Genomic DNA, 12,683 nt, shown 5'->3' with positions numbered 1-12,683 from the left:
ACCTCCACCCTATAATAACCTTGCGCCCCCCCCCCCACACTTTTGGGTCAGGATCCCTACAATTACAACACTGTGAAAAAGAAGTAGCACCTGAATGTCAGCAGCCAACCTCCACTTTCCCTGTTGTAAGCAAAACAACGGTACATGTGCAGCTAAATTAAGCTATTTCACAGGAGATGTCAGTTTTAGACTTCTAAGGCCTTGCCTGCACAAGGAAAACTAGGAATCCTAATTCTTCAGCAAGGACTTGCGTATGAGACATAAAAGTCGCTATACTCAAAAAGCACACTTTTCTGATCCACCTATTCTGGTATTTTGCGTCCCCATAATGCATCTAGCCAGCTGTGCAGTGCTGTATATGGGGAGGGAAGGGGAGGGGAAGAAATTCTTCCGGATCCCTGCAGTGATCTTGATCAATAACAGAGACAGTAGATACATAAGTGTAGTATGTCCCTGCAAGCAAGTTATTCCTGTTCTTCCCTGTATGGTGAAAACAAGGGGCATAAATTAAAGTTGCTTTATTTCACCTTAACCCGTGATTGATTTTACCATAATCCCAACAACTTCTTCCCAACTTTCTGTTCACTGAGTCTCCCTTGCACATCACACACCCAGTGAGAATGTGTTAACTTAAGTATGGTTTAGAAATCCACTTTACCTTGCTTGCACCCAGTAACACAAGACCAAGAGGCTATTCAATGACATCAAAATGTGGGAAATTCATTGCAACAGAAAGTTGTTGAGGTCAAGAATTTAAGATTCAAAAAAGGGATTGGGCATTTATGTGGCTATAAAGAATATCCAGAGTTGTTATAATTAATGAAACCAAACATTTCAGAAGGGATATTAAAACTTATTCTTCAGGGATCTCTATTAGAAATCAGGGGGTAGCGGGATGGGAGATTGACCCTATTTCCCTACTGTGGGGTTCTTATTAGAGCTGTGTGAATAATGGGGTTTTCAGTTTGCTGACAATTCTGAAAAACTGGTGGGGGGGGTGGGTGGAAGGGGAAATCATTTTGAATCAAGCCAGAAACGAAATTTTTCAAAGTATTTAGCTAATTGAAAAGTAAAAAAAAAATTGTCTGGAGTTGAACAAAACATGAGTTTGACCTGGAACAAAATGCTTCATTTAGCTTCATCATAACATTGCATATCAAATTTAGTCTAGATTGAGGGACTTGGAATCACTTCTGCATAGACATGTTGTCACTTAACCTCTTTGTTTAGTCATCTGTAAAACGGGTACTGTAAAGCTTCCCTCCCTAACTCATTCAGTCAATCGGTAAAATTCATTCAGATCCTTACCTGAAAGGTGCTCTGTAAATACAAAGAACAGTCACAGCAGTGATCATTTTAAGTGAATGACAGAAAAACCTGTGAAAAATCAGACTTGACCATATAGGGTTAAAAATAGGTGCTTTCCCCATGGCCATATTGACATTCCATGCTGACAAATATGTGGGCATTTAAATCACTGCCGGAGGCAAAGCTGCAACCACACACTTTACTATTTGAATGGGAGGAGACTGGGCAAACCATAGGTATAGCCATGGGTGTAATCCAAAACCAGAATGGCATGGGGCGTACCCTTCAGAGAGAATTCATCCTTCATTAGATATGATTTTAACCCTTTCTGAACCTCCAAAATGCTGTTTGTTCCATGCCAGTACTCTTAGAAAAAACGTGGCACTGCAAATACTGTCTTATAATTGCATAAGCAAAGCTGTGTACACTGGGAGTGAAAACAGCATTTCAGAATTGGTTAGAATAGGGTTTTTATACACTGTGATTGTAATTAGACATTGATTTTTAGACATTGGGGGCACTAGGCTGAACTTATCCTATTTACCATGCTCCCAAATGCCCAAAGAACAGTTTAAATGCCTGTGGAGAAAATAGCAGTAAATAAGGGGGTTATAAAGGGTTAAAATGAAACTTCTCTATATCAATTGAGACAAAATGTGCAGTGATGTGACAAGAGCTCTTGGGCGTACTCAGCAGCGTTGCAGAATGCTTTTTACCGGTGGTTTTCAACCTGTGGGCCGTGGACTATGTTTACGGGGTCCATGAAAGGTTGTCATAACTATAGAACAGTGGTTTTCAATCTGTGGTCATAGAACAATAGGGTTAAAAAGGAACGCAAGGGTCATCTAGTGTAGTCCTCTGGGGGTCCGCAGACTGTGTCTAAGATTTCCAAAGGATTTCACACCTCTATTCCAAATTTATTAGGGGTCCGCAAATGCAAAAACGTAGAAAACCACTGCCATACACTAAGTGAATATAAGGAATAAACTATGAAAACCCAACACATCCTTTTCTAGAGCTCCCTAGATGATTTAATGATCAATCATTAAAAGCAACACAATGTTCTCAATGAAGTACACTGAACCATTGAACTAAAATTTCAGATTTGCTTTGGCCTTTCACCGATATTAAAATTTTTAATGGTTTAGTACCAGGAAATGTTGTGCAAGTTATTACAGGCTCCAGCCAGAGCCCGGAAGTCTACACAGCAATGAAACAACCTGATAGCCCGAGCCCAGGTCGGCTGACACAGGCCAGCCACAGATTTTTCTTTGTTGTATAGACATATCCTAAATAATCCCTTTTTAGGATTAAGCAAGAAATTTTTATGCCCCAGAGACACAGAAAATTGTCTTGTATTCATATGCCCATCTTACAAATTAACAAAGTCAGAGATCAATTTACATTTTTCTTCCTTCCCAACCCTACGCAGATGAAATTCAGCGTATACGGCCTCCAGAGGTTCCAGAAGAGACACAACAGATAAGAACTCTTGACAAGTGGGTTATCAGAGTGTCCATGCCCAGGTTCTCCAGCCAAATGCTAGTGTGTGCTCAGTATCTTGAAGAAGTTTTTAGTGGACGTATGAGAAGATTCTCAGATCTGTGAGCCAAGTCATGGATCTGAGGAATTCTGGAGAGATATAACTCTTTCTAATTAAGAACAAAGGTTTGTAAATCTTGATATGTTCCTTGATTTTCTGATGATGGAGATATTAAGGGTACAACACAAAACTGCCTCCCAGGAGAAGTTCCAGGTAATGAAAGAAGGAGGCTGTAGATTTTCTGCATTTCACAGAACTTTGTGCTCTTTCTGCTTTAAATTGATTAATCACCAAATCTGAATGGTAAAATTATTGTAGTGGCTTGTATTACTGAGACCTAGCCATCGTACCAGGGGTTTCAGCCCAAGGTTCTACACTGCAGGGCACACCAGAGCCTCTCTCCTCAAGTCCACTGGATGTCTGCAGGCCTGCGAGCAATGGCTTACAAAAATTTGGTTCTGTGCAGCATAGGTGCTGGTATTGGGGGTGCAGCAGCACGCTCTGGCTTGAGGTGGTTTCCATCATATACAGGGTTCAGTAGCTCTCAGCACCCCCCCACTAAACAAATTGTGCCAGCACCCCTTCTATGCAGTGTAGTTGTAGCAGTGTCACTCCCAGGATATTAGAGAGACAAGGAGGGTTGAGGTAATATCTTTTATTGGACCAACTTCTGATGGTGAGAGAGAGACCATGTTGGTCCAATAAAAGATATTTCTTCACCCACCTTGTCTCACTAAAGATCTGGTTGAAAGGGGACCTACCCTGGAGTATACCTCTCCTTAAGGAAGAACATATAAAAGCCCTTTTCTAGCAGATTTCAGAGTAACAGCCGTGTTAGTCTGTATTCGCAAAAAGAAAAGGAGTCCTTGTGGCACCTTAGAGACTAACCAATTTATTTGAGCATGAGCTTTCGTGAGCTACAGCTCACTTCATCAGATGCATACCGTGGAAACTGCAGCAGACTTTATATATACACAGAGAATATGAAACAATACCTCCTCCCACCCCACTGTCCTGCTGGTAATAGCTTATCTAAAGTGAGCATCAGGTTAGGCCATTTCCAGCACAAATCCAGGTTTTCTCACCCTCCACCCCCCCACACAAATTCACTCTCCTGCTGGTGATAGCCCATCCAAAGTGACAACTCTTTACACAATGTGCATGATAATGAAGTTAGGCCATTTCCTGCACAAATCCAGGTTCTCTCACTCCCTCACCCCCCTCCAAAAACCCACCCCCATACACACACAGACTCACTCTCCTGCTGGTAATAGCTCATCCAAACTGACCACTCTCCAAGTTTAAAACCAAGTTAAACCAGAACATCTGGGGGGGGGGGTAGGAAAAAACAAGAGGAAATAGGCTACCTTGCATAATGACTTAGCCACTCCCAGTCTCTATTTAAGCCTAAATTAATAGTATCCAATTTGCAAATGAATTCCAATTCAGCAGTTTCTCGCTGGAGTCTGGATTTGAAGTTTCTTTGTTTTAAGATAGCGACCTTCATGTCTGTGATTGCGTGACCAGAGAGATTGAAGTGTTCTCCGACTGGTTTATGAATGTTATAATTCTTGACATCTGATTTGTGTCCATTTATTCTTTTACGTAGAGACTGTCCAGTTTGACCAATGTACATGGCAGAGGGGCATTGCTGGCACATGATGGCATAAATCACATTGGTGGATGTGCAGGTGAACGAGCCTCTGATAGTGTGGCTGATGTGATTAGGCCCTGTGATGGTGTCCCCTGAATAGATATGTGGGCACAATTGGCAACGGGCTTTGTTGCAAGGATAAGTTCCTGGGTTAGTGGTTCTGTTGTGTGGTATGTGGTTGTTGGTGAGTATTTGCTTCAGGTTGCGGGGCTGTCTGTAGGCAAGGACTGGCCTGTCTCCCAAGATTTGTGAGAGTGTTGGGTCATCCTTTAGGATAGGTTGTAGATCCTTAATAATGCGTTGGAGGGGTTTTAGTTGGGGGCTGAAGGTGACGGCTAGTGGAGTTCTGTTATTTTCTTTGTTAGGCCTGTCCTGTAGTAGGTAACTTCTGGGGAACTCTTCTGGCTCTATCAATCTGTTTCTTTACTTCCGCAGGTGGGTATAGTAGTTGTAAGAAAGCTTGACAGAGATCTTGTAGGTGTTTGTCTCTGTCTGAGGGGTTGAAGCAAATGCGGTTGTATCGCAGAGCTTGGCTGTAGACGATGGATCGTGTGGTGTGGCCAGGGTGAAAGCTGGAGGCATGCAGGTAGGAATAGCGGTCAGTAGGTTTCTGGTATAGGGTGGTGTTTATGTGACCATTGTTTATTAGCACTGTAGTGTCCAGGAAGTGGATCTCTTGTGTGGACTGGACCAGGCTGAGGTTGGTGGTGGGATGGAAATTGTTGAAATCATGGTGGAATTCTTCAAGGGCTTCTTTTCCATGGGTCCAGATGATGAAGATGTCATCAATATAGCGCAAGTAGAGTAGGGGCTTTAGGGGACGAGAGCTGAGGAAGCGTTGTTCTAAATCAGCCATAAAAATGTTGGCATACTGTGGGGCCATGCGGGTACCCATAGCAGTGCCGCTGATCTGAAGGTATACATTGTCCCCAAATGTGAAATAGTTATGGGTAAGGACAAAGTCACAAAGTTCAGCCACCAGGTTAGCCGTGACATTATCGGGGATAGTGTTCCAGCAATGCCCCTCTGCCATGTACATTGGTCAAACTGGACAGTCTCTACGTAAAAGAATAAATGGACACAAATCAGATGTTAAGAATTATAACATTCATAAACCAGTCGGAGAACACTTCAATCTCTCTGGTCACGCAATCACAGACATGAAGGTCGCTATCTTAAAACAAAGAAACTTCAAATCCAGACTCCAGTGAGAAACTGCTGAATTGGAATTCATTTGCAAATTGGATACTATTAATTTAGGCTTAAATAGAGACTGGGAGTGGCTAAGTCATTATGCAAGGTAGCCTATTTCCTCTTGTTTTTTCCTACCCCCCCCCCCCAGATGTTCTGGTTTAACTTGGTTTTAAACTTGGAGAGTGGTCAGTTTGGATGAGCTATTACCAGCAGGAGAGTGAGTCTGTGTGTGTATGGGGGTGGGTTTTTGGAGGGGGGTGAGGGAGTGAGAGAACCTGGATTTGTGCAGGAAATGGCCTAACTTCATTATCATGCACATTGTGTAAAGAGTTGTCACTTTGGATGGGCTATCACCAGCAGGAGAGTGAATTTGTGTGGGGGGGTGGAGGGTGAGAAAACCTGGATTTGTGCTGGAAATGGCCTAACCTGATGCTCACTTTAGATAAGCTATTACCAGCAGGACAGTGGGGTGGGAGAAGGTATTGTTTCATATTCTCTGTGTATATATAAAGTCTGCTGCAGTTTCCATGGTATGCATCTGATGAAGTGAGCTGTAGCTCACGAAAGCTCATGCTCAAATAAATTGGTTAGTCTCTAAGGTGCCACAAGGACTCCTTTTCTTTTTTCTAGCAGAGGAAGTTTCATTTGTTTAAAGGTTGCAGTAGTCTGGGTTAGAAGAAAAGATCTGATCTGGCTCAGTCCCTTTGACTCCCATCTTTGACACCTAAAAGTTTCACAGAGTATGCATGCAGTGCATTTCTCTGGGATGGGATAGAAAGATTTTGTGATCAAGTACCATGCCTTTGGAGTTTCTCTTATGATTGGGTTGCAGGGATGGTGTCCCTACCTTGTTTGCCAGAAGCTGGGAATGGGCGACAGGGCATGGTTCACTTGATGATTACCTCTTTTGTTCATTCCCTCTGAAGCATCTGGCATTGGCCACTGTTGGTAGCTTGGCTAAATGGACTGGGCTAGATGGACCTTTGGTCCGACCCAGTATGGTCATTCTTTTATTCTTATGCTCTGCAAAGTGTTATGGCAAGTGACTCCCCATTACCACAGATCAAATCTGAAGCACTTCCAGTGCTTACCAGCTTGATATGTTTAGTCTCTAATTCTTCTAAGTGGAGTCAGTCACAAATAGGGCCACCCAACTGCAAAGTTTCTTGTGTAGAATATTCAGATCTCTCCAGTTCTCAACCATGTGTAGTTTACTCAAACTGATTCTGGGGATTTTGCCTTTCCGCAGGAATGCATCAAACATCCATAAAAATTGTCTTCTTATACCAAACAGGGAGAAGGGCTGACAGCAGCTGAATAAAATTCAGGACTCTAAAAAGAATGTCCATCTTAATTAAATTAGCTAGATCCATCAGGTTCATGGGAAGGTCATGCCATCTGGTTAGATACACCCTTAGGTTCTGGAGAAGCAGAAGTAAATGAAGAGGAAAATGCTTAGTGACTTGGGATGACAACTGCATTCTAAAATACTCAACGCCCCTGGCAAAGCAGTTGGCTTGCCAAACATTTAACAATTTCCCTTCTTTTCTTAGGGCCCAAATTGGCTCCCTTTAAAGTCAATTGGAGTTTTGCACGATGAGAGCAGGATTGGGCCCTGACTTTTCATTGACATTTGCTTCAGTCAGTCACGGTTGACTGCTCTTTCACTAATTCCTCCCTTTATTTTCCACAGCTCAGCAACAGAGTTAGAGCTTCTAGTGTCCTCCAGTTTCTAGTGAAATCTGAAAATCTAGGTTTAAAATAAAGGAGAAAGAACAGTTTTGTGGTTATGCCAGTGGTTACGCCAGTACCAAGATTCAAGAGATCTGGTTCAATGCCTGCTTTTGTCACAGACTCATTGTGTGACCGTGGGCAAGTCATTTAATATCTCTGTGCCCCTGTTCCCTGTCTGTAAAATGAGGGTAGTAGTACTTGCAGGAGTGTTGAGAGAATACATTAATCAGTGTTTGTGAGATACATGGGTCTCATCACTGTAGTATCTGGGTAAGTGCTAAAGGCTTGCATACACATGGAATTATTCCTGATTCACTCTATTAACTCCTATTCTGGAATAAGGATGTCCACACATAGAGTTAATCAGGAATAATTCTATATGTACACAAGCCCTCAGACAGGTAAAATAGGGGAGTCCTGGGCTGGATGGGAGGGAAGAAGCTTCAGTGATTACAATACATCCAGGACATTATTCTTCTTAAAAAGGAACGGGATGGGTTCTTACTACTGATTTTTATGTATCTTGGCTAATTATTAAACAACAAGTGCACACTGCTAGTTGTCTCAGGAAAGTGAAATGTCTGACTAGAAGAGGTCAAACAAAAATATATGGACCTCTGACTTCTACATAGCCTAGCTAGATGAAAATTAAATATTGTTTAAAATATACTTCAAAGACATAAAGATCTTGCCTGAGGTCTGTAGTTTTCAGGGTCTATATTAGCTGTTACCACTCAAGAAAGAGATCTTGGAGTTATCGTGGATAGTTCTCTGAAGACATCCGCTTAACATGCAGCAGCAGGCAGTCAAAAAAATTAACAGAACATTAGGAACAGGATACTCTCCAAGAATACCATGCCCATAGTCAGCAGCAAACAATTGCCATGCGTACACAAAGATGCACATTGACAGGGCACACCATCCTGTGTGCACCTTATTACTGCGGCTTGCATAAAGTGTATTACCTGATGCAGCAAAAAGCTGTAGATTAACCTTCCTGTCTGGACAAGACCTAAAGGGCTGTAAATTAAAAAGAAGAATACTTCAGCTCAGTGTTTGCCTTTAGATTTTAGAAAATAAGAATGGCAATAGTGGGTCAGACCAGTGGTCCATCTAGCCCAGCATCCTGTCCTCTGACAGTGGCAAGTGCCAGATAATTCAGAGACAATGAACAGAGCAGGGTAATTATCGAGTGCTCCACCCCATCATCCAGTCCCAGTTTCCGGCAGTCAGAAGTATAGGGACACCTAGAACATGGGGTTGTGTCCCTGACCAACCTGGCTAACAGCTATTCGTGGACCTATCCTCCATGAACTTATCTAGCTCTTTTTTTGAACCCAGTAACAATTTTGACCTTCACAACAATCCCTAGCAATGAGTTCTCCAGGTGGACTGTGCGTTGTGTGAAGAAGTACTTCCTTATGTTTGTTTTAAACCTGCTGCCTCTTAATTTTATTTGGTGACCTGTGGTTCTTGTGTTAGGTCGAGGGGTAAATAACACTTCCTTACTCACTTTCTCCACATCATTCTTGATTCTACAGACCTCCCTCATAGCCCACCTTAGCCGTCTCTTTTCCAACCTGAAAAAGTCCCAGTCTTTTTAATCTCTCCTCATCTGGAAGTTGTTCCATCCCCTTCATCATTTTTGCCAATTCTAATATATCTTTTTTGAGATGGGACAACCAGAACTGTACACAGTATTCCAGGTGTGGGCGTACCATTGATTTAAATAGTGACTTTACCATATTTTATGTTTTATTATCTAGCCCGTTCCTAATGTTCTGCTAGCTTTTTAGACTGCTGCTGCACATTAACCAGAGGTTTTCACAGAGAGCTATCCACGATGACTCCAAGATCTCTTTCTTGAATGAGAAACTCAGCTAACTTAGTCCTCATCATTTTATATGTATAGTTGGGATTATGTTTTCCAGTGTCCATTACTTTGCACTAATCTACACTGAATTTCATCAATCATTTTGTTGCTCAGTCACCCAGTTTTGTGAGATCCCTTTGCAACTCTTTGCAGTCAGCTTTGCACTTAACTACCATGGGGTAATTCTGTATCATCTACCAACTTCACCACCTCACTGTTGACCCCATTTTCCAGCTTAGTTATAAATATGTTGAACTGCACTGGCCCCTGTACAGTTCCCTGGGTGACCATGCTATTTACCTGGCCCCACTGTGAAAACTGACCATTTTATTCCTACCTTTGTTTCCTAGCTTTTCACCAGTTACTGATCTCATCAATACACTGAACAGCCGCTGTGCTTGTCTTGTTGCCTAGTAAATTCTCAGCAGTATAAACACAGGGCGATTATAATTCAAGAGTTATCAAACCACAAACATTTCCTTTATTGCCAGGCATTATTCCTATTGTTTGATCTCATGGCTGTTAACGGAAGAGCAGCTCCACTCGCAGGCACTTAAATTTCAAATCTCTCTGGGTCCAACCCCTGCACCACTGTAGCCAGCGCCTGGTGCTCCAGCCTCTTGCAGTAAAACCCAGCGGGAACCGGCAGCCTGGGGAGAAGGCAGCTCATGCCAGCAGCCTGGGCTCCAGTGGGAGAGGCGGGCGATTGCTCCTTTCTTCGCCGCCCGCATTAATGAAGCTGGGAAGCGCTGTCGCCAGCCCTTTCCCCACGCGCCTCCTCGCCAAGCCGCGCTGCGCGCAAGCCAGTGGCTAAGCCGCTACCTGCACTGAAGCTGCAAGGCGCATGCTTCAAGCGGAGGAGGGAGCTGGAGGAGTGGGGGGAGAGCAGCGATGCTGTCCCGGCCGGTTGAAACCGGGATAGACTGAGCTGTTGGGCGCTGCGGAGACGAGAGTCCTCCTCCTCCTCCTGCGGGTCCGCGCCCCTCCTCCAGCCCCAGCTCCTTGTGGGTTGCTGGAGTTGGCGGGTCCGCCCGTTTGAATGGCTTTGCCGAGCCCTAATTCTCCAGGAAGCCTCTAGGGGAGGCTCCGGCCAATGCACAGCCCGAGTAACGGGCGCAGGGTTGTCCCGGGCAGGGAGACCCCCCACACACACACCCTGCGTGTAGCCGCCCGAGGAGCAAAACGCGCTGCCCTGGCAGTCCGAGGCGCGAGGGCGCTTCACCGTGGGAGTGGCGCGCCAGAGCCTGCTGGCGGAGTGCGCCCCGGGGGCTGGGGCACGTTACTCACCTTTATTGGCGCCCGGCGGAAAACAATGCAGCTCCGTAGTGCTGGGCATGGGATTCCTGCTGGAGAAAAAGTTCAGCGCGACCTAAGCTTGTGTGTGTCTGTGTGTTATTTGATGACAACTGAAAATGTTTCTTTTGATTGTTTTCTTGTAAGGGGGGGAAGAATCGCGCGAGGAAAGCAATCCCCTAATGTTTGCCACACCAAAATCCCTTTGAATGTTGTTCACGTGGGTTCGAGATCGCTGTTTACTTCTGTGGAGCTGAGCGGTGTATTTTTAGAAATAGGGACTGGGGGTGGAGAGTGCTGCTTTTATATGCACGAAGGGAGGGAAGACAGAATTAATCCCCGGAAACTATCCGCAGTGGTGAGTGACTTGCTCTCCCACTCAAGAAAAGCGAACTCCCCCCCAGCTGAATGTGGCCTCCAGCAGGAACTTAGCCAGGTGTTAGTTACATTTTTAAAAAGTAAGCAAATGCATTTTGAAACCAGAATGTTCCCTAACGAAAATTCAAAGTTGTCATTAGTTTGTCACCCCTATCGCTTTTGATATAAGGCCTTATTAATAAATACATGCCGCACTTCGTGCATTATAAACTATACATACTTTGAGACCAAATTCGAATCACTAGGATTAGGTGCCAAATCAACCTCAAGTTTTCCACTTTCTTGAGACCATTAATGAGATTCCATGCTGCAGAATAATGACTATATAGGTATATATCAGTGGATTTTTAGACAGATGTTCTAGATAACTGGCTATATATGCGCATGTATACACAAGAATCTATATACATACAGCCATGTAAATGTATGCAAGCATGTATATACAGAGAGATAGATTTTAGATAGTCACTATTTCTAGAACAATCTGTGCATGTTTTTCCTACATAGATTTTACTGAAACAAAGAGGAATTGGTAGTCTTTTAAGGAGCAGGTAGTTTTCAAGAAGAATTCTAGATTACCTAAATGCCAGACATTTTATGCTGCGAACTCTGCAACGTGTCAACCTGAACCTCAGTCAGAGCCCTTGCTAAACAAAGTCAATCATACTCCCCTCCTCTCCAAGGAGACAGGCCCACCTCTGACAGATTTGCGTAGTATCTGTATACCCCAGCAGGGCTTGGATAGTTAAAAGAAGAGGAAATGAAATGCATGCTGTAGTAATGAGCAATAAAACGCAAGGCAAAGGAGGTGTTTCTCCTCCCCACCCCTGGAGATCACATGGTGACCCCTGCCAGCCAATACAAAGGACGCTAGGACCCTGAGGGACCCCCTGATTCCGAATTGCACCGGCTCTGCTGCATTATAAATACTTCTCCAAAATGCACTGGCCCTCCTTTCTCGCTTTCCACGCAGCTCCGTTTGTTTCGCACTCATAAAAGCTGCTCCTCTCAGTTACTGCTTGGCGTGTTTTGTTTCTTATTTAAAGCCGGGCTCCTTTTTGTTTCTCGGCCAGTTTGCATGCATTGTTCGTCTCCCAAAATGGTTTGTGAGACTAAGATTGTGGCGGAAGATCATGAATCAATTTCAGGATCCAAAAAAGATGCGATCATTGTGTCTTCCTCCCAGATGTGGCCCTCCTTATCTGGCTCACCTTCCTCCTCCGCAGCTTCTCTGAGTGGTGTGGAAGAGGATTTCAAGAAAGACAACGTTTATATACGAGAATTTCATCCTTCCGAGCAAGAGGTGGTGCGCCGTATATTTTATGAAGGAATCATGGAAAGGATTCCTAACACCGCATTTAGAGGGTTAAAACACCAGCCCCTCATTCAGTTGCTCTATGGGATACTCGCTAGTAAGTATATTCACTTTTTTTTAGGGGGCACACTTGTTCAGCAATTGTAATAAAAAGGAAGAATGGTAATAAGATCTGTGTTGAAGGATGGAGAACCCATCCCTGCATCGATCCTATTAATATTTGGTGCAGAATTGCTGTCTCAGAGCTGCTGGTGCTGGAGGGAAAGAACAGCCGCAGCCTCAGCATCTTATCCTGTCATGGTGCAAAAGTCAGGCCAGTTAAAAAGTCGCAATATTGCAAACAGCGGATCTCTACCTCGGGCGACTGCGAGGAGCAGGAACGAAGCACTGG

At 44.0% G+C, this 12,683-nt stretch overlaps 1 protein-coding gene across 1 annotated transcript in view; it reads left to right on the top strand.

Annotated features, from left to right (window-relative positions):
• Positions 1 to 12,055: 12,055 nt before the first annotated feature.
• The window catches only part of NAT8L (N-acetyltransferase 8 like), a 50,048-nt gene continuing 49,420 nt past the window's right edge, over positions 12,056 to 12,683 (top strand). The window contains exon 1 of the mRNA XM_077814671.1: positions 12,056 to 12,389. Within this exon, the coding sequence (XP_077670797.1) occupies positions 12,056 to 12,389 (334 nt within the window). The remainder of the gene's footprint in view (positions 12,390 to 12,683) is intronic.

This window comes from Eretmochelys imbricata, chromosome 4, assembly GCF_965152235.1.
Source record: "Eretmochelys imbricata isolate rEreImb1 chromosome 4, rEreImb1.hap1, whole genome shotgun sequence".
NCBI lineage: Eukaryota > Metazoa > Chordata > Testudines > Cheloniidae > Eretmochelys > Eretmochelys imbricata.
This window is presented reverse-complemented; position numbering and strand designations above follow the sequence as displayed.